The 16890-nt window shown below is 45.9% G+C and overlaps 2 protein-coding genes across 3 annotated transcripts; both read right to left on the reverse strand.

The window, feature by feature from the left end:
* Positions 1 to 5642: 5642 nt before the first annotated feature.
* On the reverse strand, positions 5643 to 9171 carry LOC123180606 (probable GTP diphosphokinase CRSH1, chloroplastic). Its single transcript, XM_044592684.1, has 4 exons — positions 8656 to 9171; positions 6830 to 7762; positions 6121 to 6399; positions 5643 to 6008 (listed from the first exon to the last, which is right to left on the reverse strand). Exons 1-4 carry the CDS (start codon positions 9055 to 9057, stop codon positions 5871 to 5873), a joined length of 1752 nt encoding a protein of 583 aa, XP_044448619.1. The 5' UTR covers positions 9058 to 9171; the 3' UTR covers positions 5643 to 5870.
* A 4538-nt stretch (positions 9172 to 13709) lies between these two features.
* Positions 13710 to 16520, reverse strand: LOC123166368 (uncharacterized). 2 transcript variants are annotated; one of them, XM_044584162.1, is made up of 7 exons: positions 16421 to 16520; positions 15810 to 15869; positions 15278 to 15437; positions 14976 to 15145; positions 14558 to 14852; positions 14181 to 14344; positions 13710 to 14060 (listed from the first exon to the last, which is right to left on the reverse strand). In XM_044584162.1, the coding sequence occupies exons 2-7, from the start codon at positions 15838 to 15840 to the stop codon at positions 13906 to 13908; spliced, it is 975 nt and encodes a 324-aa protein (XP_044440097.1). In that variant the 5' UTR covers positions 15841 to 15869; positions 16421 to 16520; the 3' UTR covers positions 13710 to 13905. The 2 variants fall into 2 exon arrangements, with proteins under 2 accessions (XP_044440097.1, XP_044440105.1); XM_044584170.1 differs by lacking the exon at positions 16421 to 16520 and adding an exon at positions 16092 to 16110.
* Between the last annotated feature and the right edge of the window lie 370 nt (positions 16521 to 16890).

Genomic DNA, 16890 nt, shown 5'->3' on the forward strand with positions numbered 1-16890 from the left:
GAAGAGCTCGGAGTGGGGGCACGCCCAAAAGCGATGGTATAAGGTTTCTTCCCTGCCACAAGCGCAACAGAACACACCCGGTTTGATTCGTCTACGGTGCAGTTCGGTTCCGACAGCTAGGCCATTCTTCAGCAACCTCCAAGTATGAATCTTGGCCTTCCCCGGCGCATTAGTGTCCCATAAAGCGAGCCAAGCCTTGTGCTCCTTGCTGGGCATCGACGATCCCGACTGTCCGGTTTTCACGTCCCGTAAGCTCATGCCGAAGTGGTAGGCGGACTTGACAGTGAACTCGCTCCTTCTTGGTGAAGTTCCATGCAATATAATCTTGCATGTTCGCCCCCCCCCACCACCACCACAATATGCTTGATATCCTCAACGTCTCCCGGTGAAAACATCATCTCCAGCTTCTCCATATCCCATGCACTTATTATTTCGTAGTCATTTTTCATTGCGAAGCGATATGAGATGGCAACATCTTATGTTACTCAATTTGTCTCTCTCTTTAACTACTTACCACATCATCTTTTTGCCTATATAAATACCTACAATCATTTAATAAAAGATTAATTGCTATTTCATTTTACATCTTCGTCGATCGTCCCTTGTTTACTTTGGGTCATAAATGACTATAAATCGTCCTTGGTGGCAACGTTCGCCCATCCTCCCCTTCTCTTGGCGTGCGCCACTTGAATGCGGCGTCTTCCCATGATCTGATCCAGCAACGCTCGCATAGTAAGTTTAGCTCAATGATAGAATCACACACTTGATAAAAAATGGCATACCTCCAAACTTACAAGTTTTCTAGGCCGTGTCTTCCCTCTCTCTATGCAATCTCTCTTCCACGCTGCTCCACCTTTGGTTCCCCGGTTGCTCTTTGTCCTAGATGATGAAGTGTTGTTGAACCGTTGATATGATACATGTGGATACGGTAGAGGGGTCGTGCTTTCGACTCTCGATCGAGGAAAAATTCTTGTAGCTGGGAGGTAATACCTAGCTACGGGAATTTGCACATCTTCATCTCTCTTTGTGTTGGTTAGATCGATCTTGTCCATTCATTTTCATAATGTTCTTGGGTGTGTTAGTATGGTATTTTTTTTGCTTTGTACCATGTTCTCCAACATAGTCTGGTCCCAAAATTGTATATAATCAGTATGACCCTCAACAATTTAGGCCAACCATAGTAGACTTTTACTTTCCAAATACATATGGCCCCAAAATGGATCGAAATTAAATGGGCCAAACAACATGAGATGACCCAGTAAATTGTAATAGGCCTCTGTTGGGCCAACACTTCCTTAATGGCTAGGATGACAAGTTGACTAACGACACCATCACTACGCCATTAATAGCGGCTGCCACGTGCCAGTCTTCTGCCATGTCAACCTCACTCGGGACAAAAACACTTCCATGTCACGCCATTTTTTCTCATGGAAAAGCACACTTCAATAACAAAAACCGAGTTTTGTCATTGAAGTGATCTATGACCGACATAGTATGGCATCTACACTCTATCATAGATTTGTCATGAATGCACATCGATGACAAAAACCCGCACCTTCTATCATGAAGGTGTATTGTCATGGATGTATTTTTTTAGTGTAGTGGATATATGGCATCAATGCTCTAAAGTCTCATGTCAGTTTATGTGATGTTGTGGGGCCAACGTTGGGGTTGCCGTGTCACTGTAGGGATGACATTCCTGGTCAGATCCGGGCCCTTGATCAACCCCTAGACTCCTATGGTCTTACCGCTGAAGAGTGCTTCAGCGGTGTGCCTTGAGGTCTCCCTTATGGAAATCTACAAGGGTGAGGAGATATTCTAGCAACAACGGAGCCGGCAGAATTGGCTACTGAAGGGTGATGCCAACACCACCTACTTTCATGCCATTGTGAATGGGAGAAGGTGAAAGAAAGTGCTCCATCTCGTTTGGACGGTGCCCTCCTAGAGGAATCCAAGGACATTTTCACCCACATTTACTCCTTCTACAAGGAGCTCTTCTGGGTAGGTCAACGACTACTGGCATGAGGGGGGCAAGGTCTCAGCCACTGAGAATGTGGATCTCACCTTCTCATTCTTGACCGAGGAGGCCAGTCGAGCTATCATGGAGACGAAGGTACCCTTATCTTTAACCTTGTAGTTGATGTTGTCCAGTTATCTTGGAGAAGGCCAAGATATATAGTTACATCTCTGGTGTGGTTGGGAAAATTGTCCCAAGCAGGGTATCACCTCAAGTTCATGGTAACACCTTGATCATGGTAGAAGGAATGGAACCTGTCATTGTCTACCTCAAAGTCCCTCGTATACTTTGAGGCTATGCGTCGTCTCAGGATGAACTTCAGAAGAGGGAAGTGGTGGTCACGAGTTACCCTCCCAAGGATCAACTACAAATGCATGACACTTGGAACAAAAGATAGGCAGATTGATTCCAGTGTGATACATGCGTGAGTGATACCTAAAATTAAAATGTAAAATAAAATTGAAATAATACAAACCGTCTAATTTTCATGAAGTCAACATGCGTACACCGGCGTGAATATGACAATGATGAATAGATTATGCTTCAGTTGGCACTAACTAGCAATGTTCATGACTGGTACCTAGAGGCAACAATGAAACCTAAAATATAGGAAAAAGTGTATGAAAACCCAAACATACATGCGACATGGCAAGAAAGATTGGCGGCTCAGTTCCAGTGTGGTACATGCATAGGTTGTAACATGACAAGGAAGCAAAACAATGTTCCACGATGCAATAAAAGAAATAGTTTCAGTTGTGATAAAGTACTATGCAATAAATCGTTTCTGTTGTGATAAAAGATACAAGTCCAACAAAACAATATGCGAGTAATCGGAAAAAAGGAAATGTTTTCAAATTTCCTATTAATATACAACATTTCTTACAGAAACCACTCACCCACCCCCCCTCCACTCTCTCGTCTCGCCGCCGCCAGAGGCTCCGGCCAGCGAAGCTCGGCTGGATCCGGGGACGGGCACTTCTTCGGCTGGCGCGAGGTGGCAGGGCGAGCTGGCTCTCGTGCGGATGGGCGGCGGCGGCGGTTGCCGCTGCAGGGCTAGGTATGGTGTCTCGGCGGTCAGATCTGGATGTGGAGGGAGCGGCTAGCTGCTCCGGTGACCTCGGCCTGGTCCGCGAGGTCCAGCTCGCTCGAATCTGAGGTGGCTCGCTAGCCGGCTCTGGCCCGTAGCTGCGGCTGGGAGGATGGGGGGCGGGAAGGAGGCGGTCGTTGTGTGGCTCGTGGAGGTGGTTGGGGTGCTGGTCGGCGGGGATGGGTTTCCTGTTCAGCCAACGTTGGCGTGGAACTCAGATCTGGCTTTCTTTGAGGGCTGGAGGTGGAAGTGTTCCCGTGGCTGGAGGTGGCGGTGGTAGGGTGTGGCCGGCGGTGAGGGCTTGGGTGCGGGCAGCAGTTCACACCGACCTGACTCCGGCTGTGCAGGTGCTCGAGGTGAGTGTCTATATCATCGGAGCCTTGTGCCCGTCCTAGCGGGGACGCTCGCCATGGACTGACAGAAGGGTGGGGAGGTCTTGAGCTGCTGGACTCGGCAACCTTCTTCGACGGTGATGTCTGTGATGGGATGCTTCAGGCGAAAGCCTTGTGTCGACCTTGTCGGCAACGATGATGGCGCCGCCTTCGGGCGTCGTTTCCCTTCATTAAGGCATCATCGAGAAGCTACTGTTGCCTGCTCATTCGTGTGTCTCAGGCGAAAGCCTCAGATCCATATCTGGATCGGACGACGGCGACATCTTGATGTCGTTTCTCCCCCTTGGGGGCGTTGTTTTGGGGCCACGAACCGTGTTGGTCGCTTGATGTCTGGGTTGAAGTGCTTGTTGGGTTGCTGGAGTGCAGGGTGGTGGCGGTGGAAGTGATCTGTGGCGGCGACAATTCCTTGGTCATTCTGGTGCTGAGGGTTGACCTATCTCCTGGGCCTCGTGGCGACGGTGAGGTCTAGGAGTTTGGTGCCCTTCGACGACGCCTGAGGTTGGGTTGCCTCGCATAGTGTTCTAGTTCTCTCGGCTCAGAGGAGGTGCAGGGCCGTCTCGGCAGATCCTTGCCCTTCGGCACGGTCTGCGATTCTCTCTATCACGTTGTGGCTAGGCAGTGGGAATCCCTTCGATGGCAGCTGCGATGCTCCTAGTTCTTCAAGGTGCAGAGTGATCGCAGGGCAGCAGACAGTTCTTCCTCTACGTCTTCTCGGTGTTCAACCTCCTTTCGACTGATCCAACAATACTAGTCCCTGCTCTTCTCGGTCTGCCTAGTGGTCATGGATGCTAAGCTCTTGGTGTTGGCTGCTTGTCGTAGTTCGTTTCTGGTTCTCTTGTTCCTTCCGCGCGTGTGTGTGTGTGTTGGGTGCTGATTCTCCTATGATGTTCCTTGTTCTTTCTTGTGTGTGTTGGGTGCTACTTGCTGTAGCTGTTGTGTTGTATCTCCGTCTTTTTATGATAATGAAAATGGTTCAGGCCGGCGTAAGCCCGCCGTAGCACCGTAAAAAAAACATTGCCACAAATGGGCCCACGAAATAGGCAAACAACATGCACAAGATAGAAAAGCAAGCTAAATGTATACTCCCTCCGTTTCTAAATATAAGTCTTTGTAGAGATTTCACTATGGACTAGATACGGAGCAAAATGAGTGAATCTATACACTAAAGTGCATCTATATTCATCCATATGTGGTTCATAGTGGAATTTCTCCAAAGACTTACATTTAGGAACGGAGGGAGTAGATGAGATTGACAAAGAGAGAATATTTTGGCAAAATTGTCGTGAGCAACAAAGCACTCATGTAGGGAGAATAGCTAAAATTATACTGGTTGTCCTACCCAAGCCATCCACATGGACGGTCAACACAAGTCAAAGAGGTTAACATAAGTCCAAGCAAGCTACCAAGGGTCCAAGCAAGCTATCTCGCTCAAATAAGTCAAAACAAGTCTTCATGGTCAACGAGTCAAAGGAAATGAGAAAATAAAAGACCAAGTCGAAGATGAAGCCAAGGAAGCAAAGAAGCTCAAGCCTATGAAGAGAAACCTTCATAAAGTCAAAGGAATTCTACCTCCCATGGGTCGCAATCTTTCTGCAGCCTAATGGGAGCACGATTCATGGACTAAAGATAGTTTTACCCTCTCACCTCCTCATCTTAAGGGCAGCCTTGTTCATTTGTCAATCACATCTAGGTTATAAATACCCCTAATGAGCTCGTAACACATTCACTCCCACTTGAATAAACTCGAGAGGAGAGTCATTCCCTCTCCCTCTCCTCAGAACCAAGGTTCGAAAGGGGGTTAGGTTTCGGAGTCCAAGGGATGTTGTAAGGCTTGGACCCTCAGGAGTCGTGGGGCTGCAGCAACGGCAACGTTCTGAACGATAGTGTGTCAAGCCCTTTTCCTTGATGACTGCTCATATGACATAGGTCATGTTCCCACAAGGCGACTGCAGCTATTCAAAAAACATTGTTGTGTTACTTTGTCGATGTACAATTACCTTCGTTATAAGGCCGTACAATGACCTTCATTATAAGACCGTCATACACTGCTACTTACATTTCACAAACCCGCTACAAAGGATACCCCTAGTCAAAAGCTGTTTTCATAACAACATGATGTAAGTAACACGAGCAAAGCCATACCATATGTACAAAGTTAGAAATATATTGCGAAGTGCCACAGCCAGCTTCTGGCACAATGTAGAGGACAACCTTTACTTTGTCAGACTTGCTCTATAGCTCCACATACAATCGGAAAGTATGTACAATTCAATGCTGTTAATCACATCTCAATGTAGTGTGCACCAACATCAAAACTACAAGTTGGCAATCCATTTTAGTTTAGCGCAGTTCCTTAAAAGAAAGCCCATATATTTCAGCTCACAAGCAGTTTGTCTCCCAGCTCTTTGCGGTAGAAGTGAATGAGGCCAGCGCTGTCGATTGTCTGCAACTTATCCTTCAGTATCTTCGTGTAGTGGTCATCCCTGTCCTCCAAGCTTCTCATCAATTCAACCTGATAAGCCAGAAATACTTCGAATATATCAGAAGCTGTGTGCCCAGAAGAGCGACTTTGAGAATACAACTGTGTTAGGATAACTTGTCACGGATGTATAACTTGCACCCACCTGTCTCTGGAACGACTCGAATTCATCGAAGCTCAGGGAACCATCGCTGTTTGCATCAAGGAGATGCATGAGCGCCATCGCATCCTCGCCCTCGGCACCAAGATCTTCCATCACCTCCGTGAGCTCCTCGATGCTGATCCTCCCATCACCATTTTTGTCTATAAGGCAGAAAGCCTGGTTCTTGCATTCACCTCCTCGATGATCACTGGCTGGGAGGTCTCGAAGGCGATGAGCTGCCAGTTCTGCCGCAGCCAACATAATAGCCTTGAGTCTTTTAGCCTGGAGAATATTCAAGGAATGCTGATTCTTAGTCATGCCCCAAAAATAATCTTTCAGTTCAGTCTCAGAAAAGGTATAAGAATGCTAATTTCAAGATAAAACGATATGTCATGATGAAATCAGCAGACAAGTGTATCAGTTAGGAACATAAACCAAACCAGGTCACTACCATCTCAGCTGTGAGCTCTGAACTAACTGTTATAACCCAGTGATAATTTCAGTAAGAAGCCTCATATGCTGGATGAAATTTAGGTGTATCTTGTAGCAAGCAGCATTTTACATAACTTATGTCTGTACATGTTTTGACCCTTGGTTCGATAAAACAACTTACCTACTATGTTTTGAAAGATACCCGAGTGCATTGATAAATCCAGACGATTCAGTGTACTTCAAAGGAGGAAAGAGAGTTGGAATTAAGTAGATGGCTCACCTCTCCAGGATCCGTAAGACCACCCTTGTAGAGAGAGTGAGACGCTTCTCCACCAATAGCAATTCTGTGCATCTCCTTGGTGCGTATTTGTATCTCCATTAGTGGCCTCGTCTTCCCAGGTTCACTTACATCGATTGCCACATGCAGGCTCTGATAGCCATTTCTTTTTGGCTGTGTCACATAGTCCTTTGTCCTACCTGGCACTTCCTTCAATAGAGCTCGAATGATTTCGTGTGTCCTGTGACAGGCCCTGGGGCCCCAATCAGATGAGCCACCATCGCATCGAGGGTCCAAGATTATCCGTAAACCAAGTATGTCATTTACTTCTTCTGGTTTCCGGCCATCTTTTACTAGCTTCTTCATAGTACTGAAACGGCTTTTGTACCGCCCTTCAATTGAGATGTCCTGCACAATCTCGTTTAGCTCATCATCGGACTTCAGTGCCTGAAGCAACTGCGCCTTGTAGGCATTTATCAAGAGCTTGCACTCGGCTTCTCGGTTCCTCAACCATTGATCGACATGGTCATATGAATGAGGAAACAAGTACCTAAAAGAAAGATCTTCCAACTCTAGCGACAGATTACCAGCCCCGACAGCATGAGCAAGTGGAGCATATATCTTCATTACTTCAAGAGATTTTACTCGCTGAAGATGCTTGGGGAGGTACTGAAGGTGTCTCATCGTATCAAGCTTCAGAGAAAGCTCCAAGATTACTGCCCGGATGTCATAGTACGAAAGGAAAAACTTTCTCAATGAGCTCGCACTTTCATCATCCAATACGTCGACTTTCGAAGGAGCAACCTTAAGCCTTAAGCTCTCGTGCAGTAAATCAGCTATGCCAGTCCCAATTTGAGCTTCTACATCGCTCATGCTTATAGTCCCTGCATCAAGCGCTTTCCTCAATATGCCGGCTGAAATAACTTCCGCGTCCATCTGCCGTCATGAATACAACAAGAATTCAAAATCCCTGTTAAACATGAGAGCTTAAGAGTGGATAAATAAGCCCAATGATGCTTAACTGCGTTATCATACAAAGCAGTGCAAATATCTTATGAATCACCATAACCTTACAGGGAAATGGAGCAAATAGAAATTGGTCAAAGAGCCTAATCGTAAACATGGGTTAACTTGTGGTGGTTTTTGACAATTTACTCGTCCAAGAAAGGCTCTGCCCATCAATACTGTCAGATGATATTGCCTTCAACTTATGGTATAAATGGGAATTCAATGGAAAGTATGAACCAAACAGTAACGATCAGTGACATGAAACTAAATAATCATATAAGCCTGAGTTTAATAGTTTGTGTAACTTTAGTGTGACTGAAACAAGGAATGCCGGTGCCATGGCAAGAAAACAGATTTTGCTTTCTAAGTTCTAATTGTTGTACACAATATTATTCAGTGACTTCTTTCGATGCATTCAACAACAGAACACCAAATGTGTACTGGGAAATATATTTCAGAAAGAGTTCACTTAATCTGGGTGTCCCTACTCCCTAGCATTAAAATGGATATCATTGAAACGGGAATGAACTTATGCATTTAACAGAATTCGGCATATTGAGCTAGCTATCGTTACTGAATTAATGGAATTCTTGTTTCAATCCTTCTCAAATAAATAAATAATTTTGTTTCAATCTGTAAACCCGAACATAAATAATAAATAACATGAACTTGATCCAGGAACCCACAGTTAACAGGCCAACAATTAGTAAATTCTACTTGTTCAATCATGCGGACACGAAAGCTCACCCCCAGTCTCCAAAATCGAACGATATAATCCTATTTACGCAAACGGAACAGGGGAGGAGGCTCTGGCTCAGCACCTGGAGGTCGGCTAAGGTCGCGGCCACCGCGAGGGCTCGCGTGAGGGCCTGGCCGCCGTCGCCGTCGCGGAGGGCGGGGAGGGCCAGTTTGAGCGCGCGGAAGAGCAGGCGCGACGAGGAGGTGGTGGCCAGGCCCTCTCCCATCCTACCCGTGAGCTCGTTGAACACGCCCACAAGCTCCGCCACCAGCCTCCCTCCTCCCTCCGGCGGCGGCGTCGCCGGGGCCGATAGCGACGAGGAGGAGGAGGTGGACGGGGCGGATGGGGAAGAAAAAGCAACTGAGGCAGGGAGACGCAGTCGGTGCAGGCGACGCGGGTTGGGGCATGGGCGCAGGCCTAGGTGGTGGCGGTGCTGGTGGCGGCCGGCGGGAACGGCCGCGGCGGTGGTGGCTGCCGTCGCCATGGGTGGGGCCCGCTCCGGGGATGGATTGCAGGCGACGTGGCACTGTGGCAGCCGCTGTGCGGATATGTGATGTGGTGATTGTGATGAAGTGGCGACTGGCTCGCGCCTTGCCACGTAGGATTTGCCATCTCCGCGCGGGAAGAGACGGGGTTTCGATAGGAAAACTGAATTTCTCCGGAAGTCCTTCGTTCAATACGCATAAACATGGGCAAATGTGCCAGTTTTTTAGCGTTTGTGAGCGAACGTCTACATTTGTCATGCGAAATTAGATAAAATTATAATGTTGTTGTGTAAGATTTGCCATGTCTAAAATGAAAATGGCCATGTAGTGCTGCATGTCCTCTCGCTAGTTGAGTTAAAAATTGTGGAACACCTCACGAATCGAGGGAAAGCATGTATGGGAGGCCAGCAATGTTCATCCTATCATTAATCTTGCGACACGATTCAATCGTCTTCCAGCATCCAACCTAAAACCGTCGGCGACACCATAGTGACGGGATGAAGCTCGCGCTCTTCACACCGTAACCGTATCTGGTATGTGCAACAACGTTACTTGCCTCTTCTTTTCAGACAGTTCCTTATATATGTTGCGAACCATCATCCTTCTTTCTACCATTTGTCTCGCCTTTGATTTCTTGTCATTCGACAACCAGCTCTCGGACAATAGCGAGACAATCCTCTCACTTGCGTTCGTGATGGACATGTGTGTGCCGAGATGAGTTGCTTCTGCTTTGCGGGCAACCCCAATGACAACACCGGTTATTTGGTCTTTCTTTTTCAGGCCAAATATGTGATTGATTGCCCGGTTATTTGGGTTGCTGTCTGCTGCCCGTTTTTTCTCTAGATATATTGTTCTTGGAGATTAAAATTGTGGCAAAATCTGTAGGTTTGAGGAGAGAGGAATCCTTGGAGCTCCATGAGAACACTTTGAGTCAACAAGAGTTGCCGCATGCTCATTGCACGACTTCTTGGCATGTATGGCGGGAACCACCCCGTGATTAAGGGCATCTCCAATGCCATGCCGCAAAACGTCCGCAAACGTCTGGATTGACGCGTGTGGACCATTTTTGCCATCCAACATGGTCCCACATACATCAGTGGACCCGTCCGCATGCCCGAATTCTTGTAAGACGGAATCAAAGTTGGGGGAGGTTTGCGGGAGTTCAGACCTCCACCAAGTAGGACTCTGACAATCCCGACCCACCTAAAATCCCACCCGTAGCCCGCGCATTTGGCCACATTCACACTACTTCCGTGCCAAACCCTGCGCATTCCCATCCTATCTAGCCGATTGACGCCTCCCTCCACCCTATTCCTGCCCTTTTGTAGGATCAGAAATCGACTAGAAGGGTCGGAGAGGGGTGAATAGAGATTTACAAATTCTTCATTAAGAAGGATTTCTTTCCAACAAGCAAATGATAAACTATTCTAAGACGGGAACTTAATGGAGATAAGATTGAGAAAATAAATGACTTAGAGGGAAAGCTAAAACAGGCTACTAAGAGATATCTATCACAACAGAAGTTAGAAGAATAACTAAGTAGCACTAGGGGAAAAACATGCGGTACATGCATACTAAGTATCGTGAGAGAGAATACTAACAGAAACATTGTGAACTAACATAGAGGGAAATGCTATTTAGTTTCAAAGAAATGATCAAAGTGAGCAATCATAGAGAGGAATAACTCAACAGATAGAAATACTGAAAGTAAATCAAGTAGAGAGAAAATCAGTGGTACTCGATGGCGACAAGTGATTTGTTCTACCAGTTCACACTTCTGCCAAAGTGGCACGTCTGGTTGGAGGGACTTGTGATTGAACACATGAGAAAATCTCTTTCAGCCTATTCTCCTCAACATGAAGAACCTCGAACTTTAGTTGATTTATTACTCTCGACACATTCTTCAAGGTAAACTCCAAACCTTCACAGACTTTATCCTTGGCAAACCACAATTACTCTTGGTTGCTCGGACCGACGCCTAATCGTCTAGTGAGTGTGCAACTCACAACAATAATAGGAACAAGCTTCGTATAGACCTAATTCTCCGCGATGCTCAATCATGTAACTAAATTTGGGCCCTGGGGTTTTCTCTTGGTGAAATCTGACTATAGAGGGGTTTCTCAGACAAACTCTTGTCAGATCAGATGAAGCAGCCAAACGCTGAAGGTTGGGGGTGGGATGACTATTTATAGCCAGAGTAATTCCAAGGTACGAAATTACCAATTGGGGCCCGTGTCATGCAACGGTCATCTAACATGTGTCCAACAGTCGGATTTCAAATTCACGCGATAACTTTACTTAAGGAATAAGTTAAGCTGACTCTACTGCATGTGATTTTCACTCAACGTCCAGAAGAACTTCGTCTATGACTTAGAGGGAAAACACAACGCCATGTAGGATTTTGACGACTTTGCCATGTAGGATTAGTCGAGACCCCAGATATTATTCGCTATTCTTGTCATGAAAACAAAATTAACTTCGATCAATGGAGAACATATGTAGAGTGCCAAAGTATTTGGTACAAATAATTCTTGATCACATTTGTTCTGATGTTTTGGCCACTTTTGCCTCCTCTTCTCCTTCACATCCTCATTCATATGCAACTTTCCAACCCGTCTTCGGTGACTATCATCGCGAAATTCACGTTCAACCTCTAGTCCACATCGAACACTTTATATCGGTGTTGTCACACCCGACATCTCCCATGGCTACCATTGCCATATATGAAAGCATTAACCTCTCTCACGGGTATCACCTAGACATTAGTCATTGGGCCTCATCATCACTACCTTTGATGCCAACAATGATCTGTCTGCTTCAACCTAATTGTTTCCTTGTTGCCTCATGGCGGTCTTGTTTCTAAAACCAAGGTTAAAACAGAACCTCCGACCTAAACATGAGCCATGAAACCCTTTCCTCTTTGATGAGGAGGCATTGACCCCACCTCTTAGTCTGACCACATGATCAAAACATGTCTTGGTTAATGAGTATTAAGAGAAACGACAAGACACCGGCGTTGTCAAAATCATTCTACCATAGGATTGTGTGACTTTGCAATCCAAACTGATTAGAATATGGAGCGCGCTATGCGTCTGCCGGGTGATGATTGGATTGTATCGTCTGCTACTATAGTCGTTGGATGGCATGCACGACAACTGCCTGATCTGATGCAATAGCGCCTCAACCGTTTGCAACATGGCTTATATTGCGCTCCGGGCCATGTTGCGCTCCATCCAAATGTTTTCTACCATTGCAATTATCTGACCCAGTTTGCAACATGAGCCATGTTGCGCTCCCAGGTTGTAACATGACCCATGTTGTGCTTGGGGAAAACATTTGTGGTTGACCACCATCCTGTTTTCCGCCCCCTTCGCAACCTAAGCGATGTTATGCTCGCCGGTTGTAGCATGACCCATGTTGTGTAGCCCCTTTGCAATTCAGATGATATTGCGAATCCCCTTTGCAACATGCCCTGTTTGCAAAATGAGTTATCTGACCCCGTTTGCAACATGAGTGATATTATCTTCGCCGGTTGCAACATAACCTATGTTCTGAAGCCCCTTTGCAACATGGACAACATTCTGAAGCTTGGGAAAAGGAGGGAGAAGGAGGGACAGTTTGGGCAGCAAGCTTGGGAACATAAAGGGCACTAGTAGTCGATGGTGCATTGCCGAGGCGATGGCTTGCAGCAGCGGACGGTGATCTGCATCCCTGTCCTTGCAGCCCTTGCAGCGCCAACCTAGTAGAACCGCTGTGAATCTTGGCCCTCGTAGCCCCCTGGCAGTCGCCTTGTGCACCAGCATCATTCACCCCCGCACCTCCCCATCTCGTGCCTCCCGACGCCTTTGCAGCACCGGACCCAATCCTTGCAGCAGTGGGGTGGTTGGGGGCTACCTATGCCCCTATGGAGGAAAGGGATACAAGTAGAATGATCTTTCTAATTAACCAGACTTACAAAGATATAAATTACCAGAAAACTTACAAGGGTTCCTTTCTTCCGGTTGTGTCAAGGAACACCATTTGCTCCATTTCCCCAAAAAGAATGCCGTTTGCTCCACGATACTATTTATATACAGGTCAACCTATCGAGTAAGACTTAGCCAAATCTCAGTCGGTGATGTCAGCATAGTTGTGGTGCAACTCGCGACATGCTGCAAACGACAACGCCAAACGCTGCGAGACATATGATGCAAGCAACGACGACGGACGCTGCAACCGGTGGGACTTCATGCCGGGACGACATGATGCAACTAGCACCGACGGACTCTGTGACTGATGGGACGACGTGCTAAGCGGTGACGTGCTGCGATAGCTGTTGGACGGTGCTCAGTTTAGCACTAATCTCCGCACTAAGATCCAACAGCGAAGCAGTCGACCGAGACTTAGTCGATTGAGGAGCAAGTTGCCATGTTCTTGATCACAACCTTCGAAATAGGCTAGTCGGTTATACATGGTGCTGACTAAATAGATTTATCGCTCAGCATACATTGCTGACTAAGTAGATTATCGCTCAACCATGTATACACACTACTACTGAAGAACTTCTTCAGATAAGTATAATCTGTTGATACTTATTCCGTCTTGCCACGCCCAACACATTAGTCTGTCATATTCATGATGCCACTATATCAACAAGACATGACCAGGAAGCTGAGAAAAATAGCTATTTCTGAATCTTTACTTGAGATCCGCACATTAAGTACGTTCGACACGACCAAACAAGCAAATAAACATAAAAGACGCAGAGACAGAATCGCAGTGCAAAGCCAACTACAGGCACATTCGTAAACGCACATACGAGCATAAGCATTTGGCAAATGTCAATATAGGGCGGACGTGCAATCTAGCTACTCCATCTTGGAGGCACCAATAACGGCGACCTTCGCTTCAATGCAGCATTTCGTTTTCACGAGATAACCATTTGAACAGTCCTTGAAATCTTCCAGCAATATGAACTTGTCCCATCCCCAACTAGTAGCATTCTTTGAGAACTCGCACCGGCCTATCATTTTCCAAAACAAAATACGTAGATAAATAAAGGTGTCAATCAGTAAATGTGATGATGATAATTTCGCATCTGAACTCCGGTCCAGAGTGCAAAAATTTCTGCTAAAGAGCGAACCTTTTTGTCCATTGTCCTTGCCACTTCCCTGGCTTTTGATGCGTATGTCCAATTCTACCAGGTTCGCGGAGTTCTCATGGAGTATATCCGTCACCTTCATGGTCAGGAACACGGAGATAAAGTTTCCATTCTTATCGAATCCAGATGGATGGATGGAGATGAACCTGAAAATTAGGGAGCATCGCATAGTTTAGTACATCATTGATAAGAAGAGGTGGAACTCCAAGGGTCTTTATTTTTACTTATAAAAAGTGAAATATGACAAGTCTTTATGTTCAAATATGAATTTAGTAAATTCTGTATAAATCCAGTAATTAAGTGGTAACACTATGAGTCATGCTAAGCACTGCAAATTGAAGATGGTAAGTAAGTATCACCATTTGTGTCCATGGAGCTCAAAATCTGGAGAGTGGCTCGGGCTTTTCAGCGCAAAGAAGTCGTCGATGTCCCAGGTGTAGACTTCTGGAATACTGGAGATTTTGTTTACCTTCTTCTGAACAAACAGCTTCTCTGTCGCATCATTAGTTTGAGCAGCAGTAACTTTGATAAACTCGACACCGAAAGCACAGCTGTTTTCGACGAGGAATCCAGAGGACTTTTCCTTCAGTGTGGCGAGGGGGATCATGCATGATGTCCCAGAGCTTGTGCTTGTAGTCTGAAAATTGTGGCACACTGCAAACAAAATATTCAGTTGTAATGTCTGTCGCGAAGCAGGTTATAAGTTACACCATCAATCTAGTATCCGGCTAGCTAGGAAGGTCAAAGAACCTGTTTTTTTTCAGAAATAATGGGTACCTTGAGGTTGTTCATGGTGCTTTCCATATAACTGGTCATATATAAAGAACTTGTAAGTTGCCTCCACGACCGTGTCGGATCTCACGGATGCTGGCGACAGCTGAAGCCGAAGAGAAACATATTCATTTTGGTCGCCACTCTTGGTGTCCCTTGGGTTCAGTCTCAAGTACCTGCGAATCAAGTCAAGTGAAAGGTCACCTTAGAAAAGAAAAATAGTCGAGATAAATGAATAGAAGAAACAAGTGAGAACGAATTTTGTTCATGACATGCTATGGGGAACAATAGTAGCATGTTAATTGTACCATCTGAGCCCACTGATTTCAAACACCCTGGAGATTGTCCATCCTTTATCTAAGTCAAGGAGCGAGGAGAAACCATCGATTGTCCACTTGAAGGTTGTCTGCTCCACAGGAGAAGGTGGTGCCTCGACGGCTTTCTGGACCTGTTCCTTCTTTGAATGGCCTGCGACAGCAGCAAATTCTTACACAACCAGTACAATATCAAAAGATTGTTATTTTGGCCAAACATGAGGTGAAAGGAAAGGCAGAGCATCTGCTTTTGCATGGCATAATACATTTATGTAAGACAATTCAATTTTTATCTGAATTTTGCTAATAAAAGGAACATTCTGAATCTTGTTTATAAAATCAACGATCTAGACTAATTCAAGTAAGAAGAAGAAAAGATGCCCAAAAGAAAGAGTTTACAGCCACTAGAAACAGCAATGCTTGCATCAGTATAGTAGCATCAATCAAAATAACACAATACATTATGCATAGCAGGCAGGTCTAATTATTAAGGAGAAGCAAAGAGAAGCTGAAAACAAATCCTTACTGCTGGCGCCAGTAACACACGAGTTCCCCATAGCTCTTGCACTTGCTCTCCCCAGGATTCCTGTGCAATCGAAATCAATCACCAAATCACCATGCCATAAATCAACAACATATAATTGAGACTTAAGAGCATACAGAGCAGTGCACACTAATTTGAAGGAAAATAAACTTGAAAATATTCATGTTTATTTTGGCTGTGTGCATCATGATGATGGGTTCTCCCCTTTTTGAAAAAAAACATGATCATATTCCTAGTGGGTGCAGATCTCAACCAAACAATTACCGAGGAAAAAAGGAAACGACCAAGAGATGCAAAAACTGAAACGAAAAACAGCAGCACTTCGACCACGATAGGTGAAAACCTACATCAAGAGACCCAATAACTTGCGTCAGGAAACCAGAACGATGGCAGTTGTGAACCGTTGTGCAGTGCAGATCTCGACAAAATAATTACCGCGAAATAATGAATGAAGATCAAAGACCTCAAAAAACAAAGAAGACTGAAAACCACAAACCATCCACAAGTCGTGAAAGATGGCAAAGTACACAGCTAATCACAGTAGCGCATTTATATGTCGCAGAGACGAGATGGCGGCGGCCGGCGGAGCATACCTTGGAGACGTAGTGCGTTCCTTGCCCACGTTGGTGTGGTACTGTGGCGCCTTAAACCCTACTACTAAGCAGAGGGTTTTATGGAGGCGCAGGGGTGATGCGATATGGCAAGCTCGACTCTACCGGGTTCGGTTGGTTGCGCAAGGCTGATCCAGTCCCTTTTTTTTTTACCAAAACAGAAAAAGGAAAAAGGCCCCAAAAGTGGAGACGTAAGGCCATACAGGAAGGCATATCCTATTTGGCGCCTCACGAGCCCGCTCCTACTGTTTTTGCAAACGCGCGCTCACTCGCGCACGTCTAGTTGGGCTCGACACATATTTCCTTTTCTTTTCTGTTGTTATTAAAACCAAAAAACTGCATTAAGAGTATCTCCAACGCGCCGACCCAAACGGACACCTATGTCCGCTTTCGTGTTTGAATCGACGCATGCGCCCAACGCTTGCCGACCCATTTTATAGGTCGCGCGAAAA

This window comes from Triticum aestivum, chromosome 1D (assembly GCF_018294505.1).
Source record: "Triticum aestivum cultivar Chinese Spring chromosome 1D, IWGSC CS RefSeq v2.1, whole genome shotgun sequence".
NCBI lineage: Eukaryota > Viridiplantae > Streptophyta > Magnoliopsida > Poales > Poaceae > Triticum > Triticum aestivum.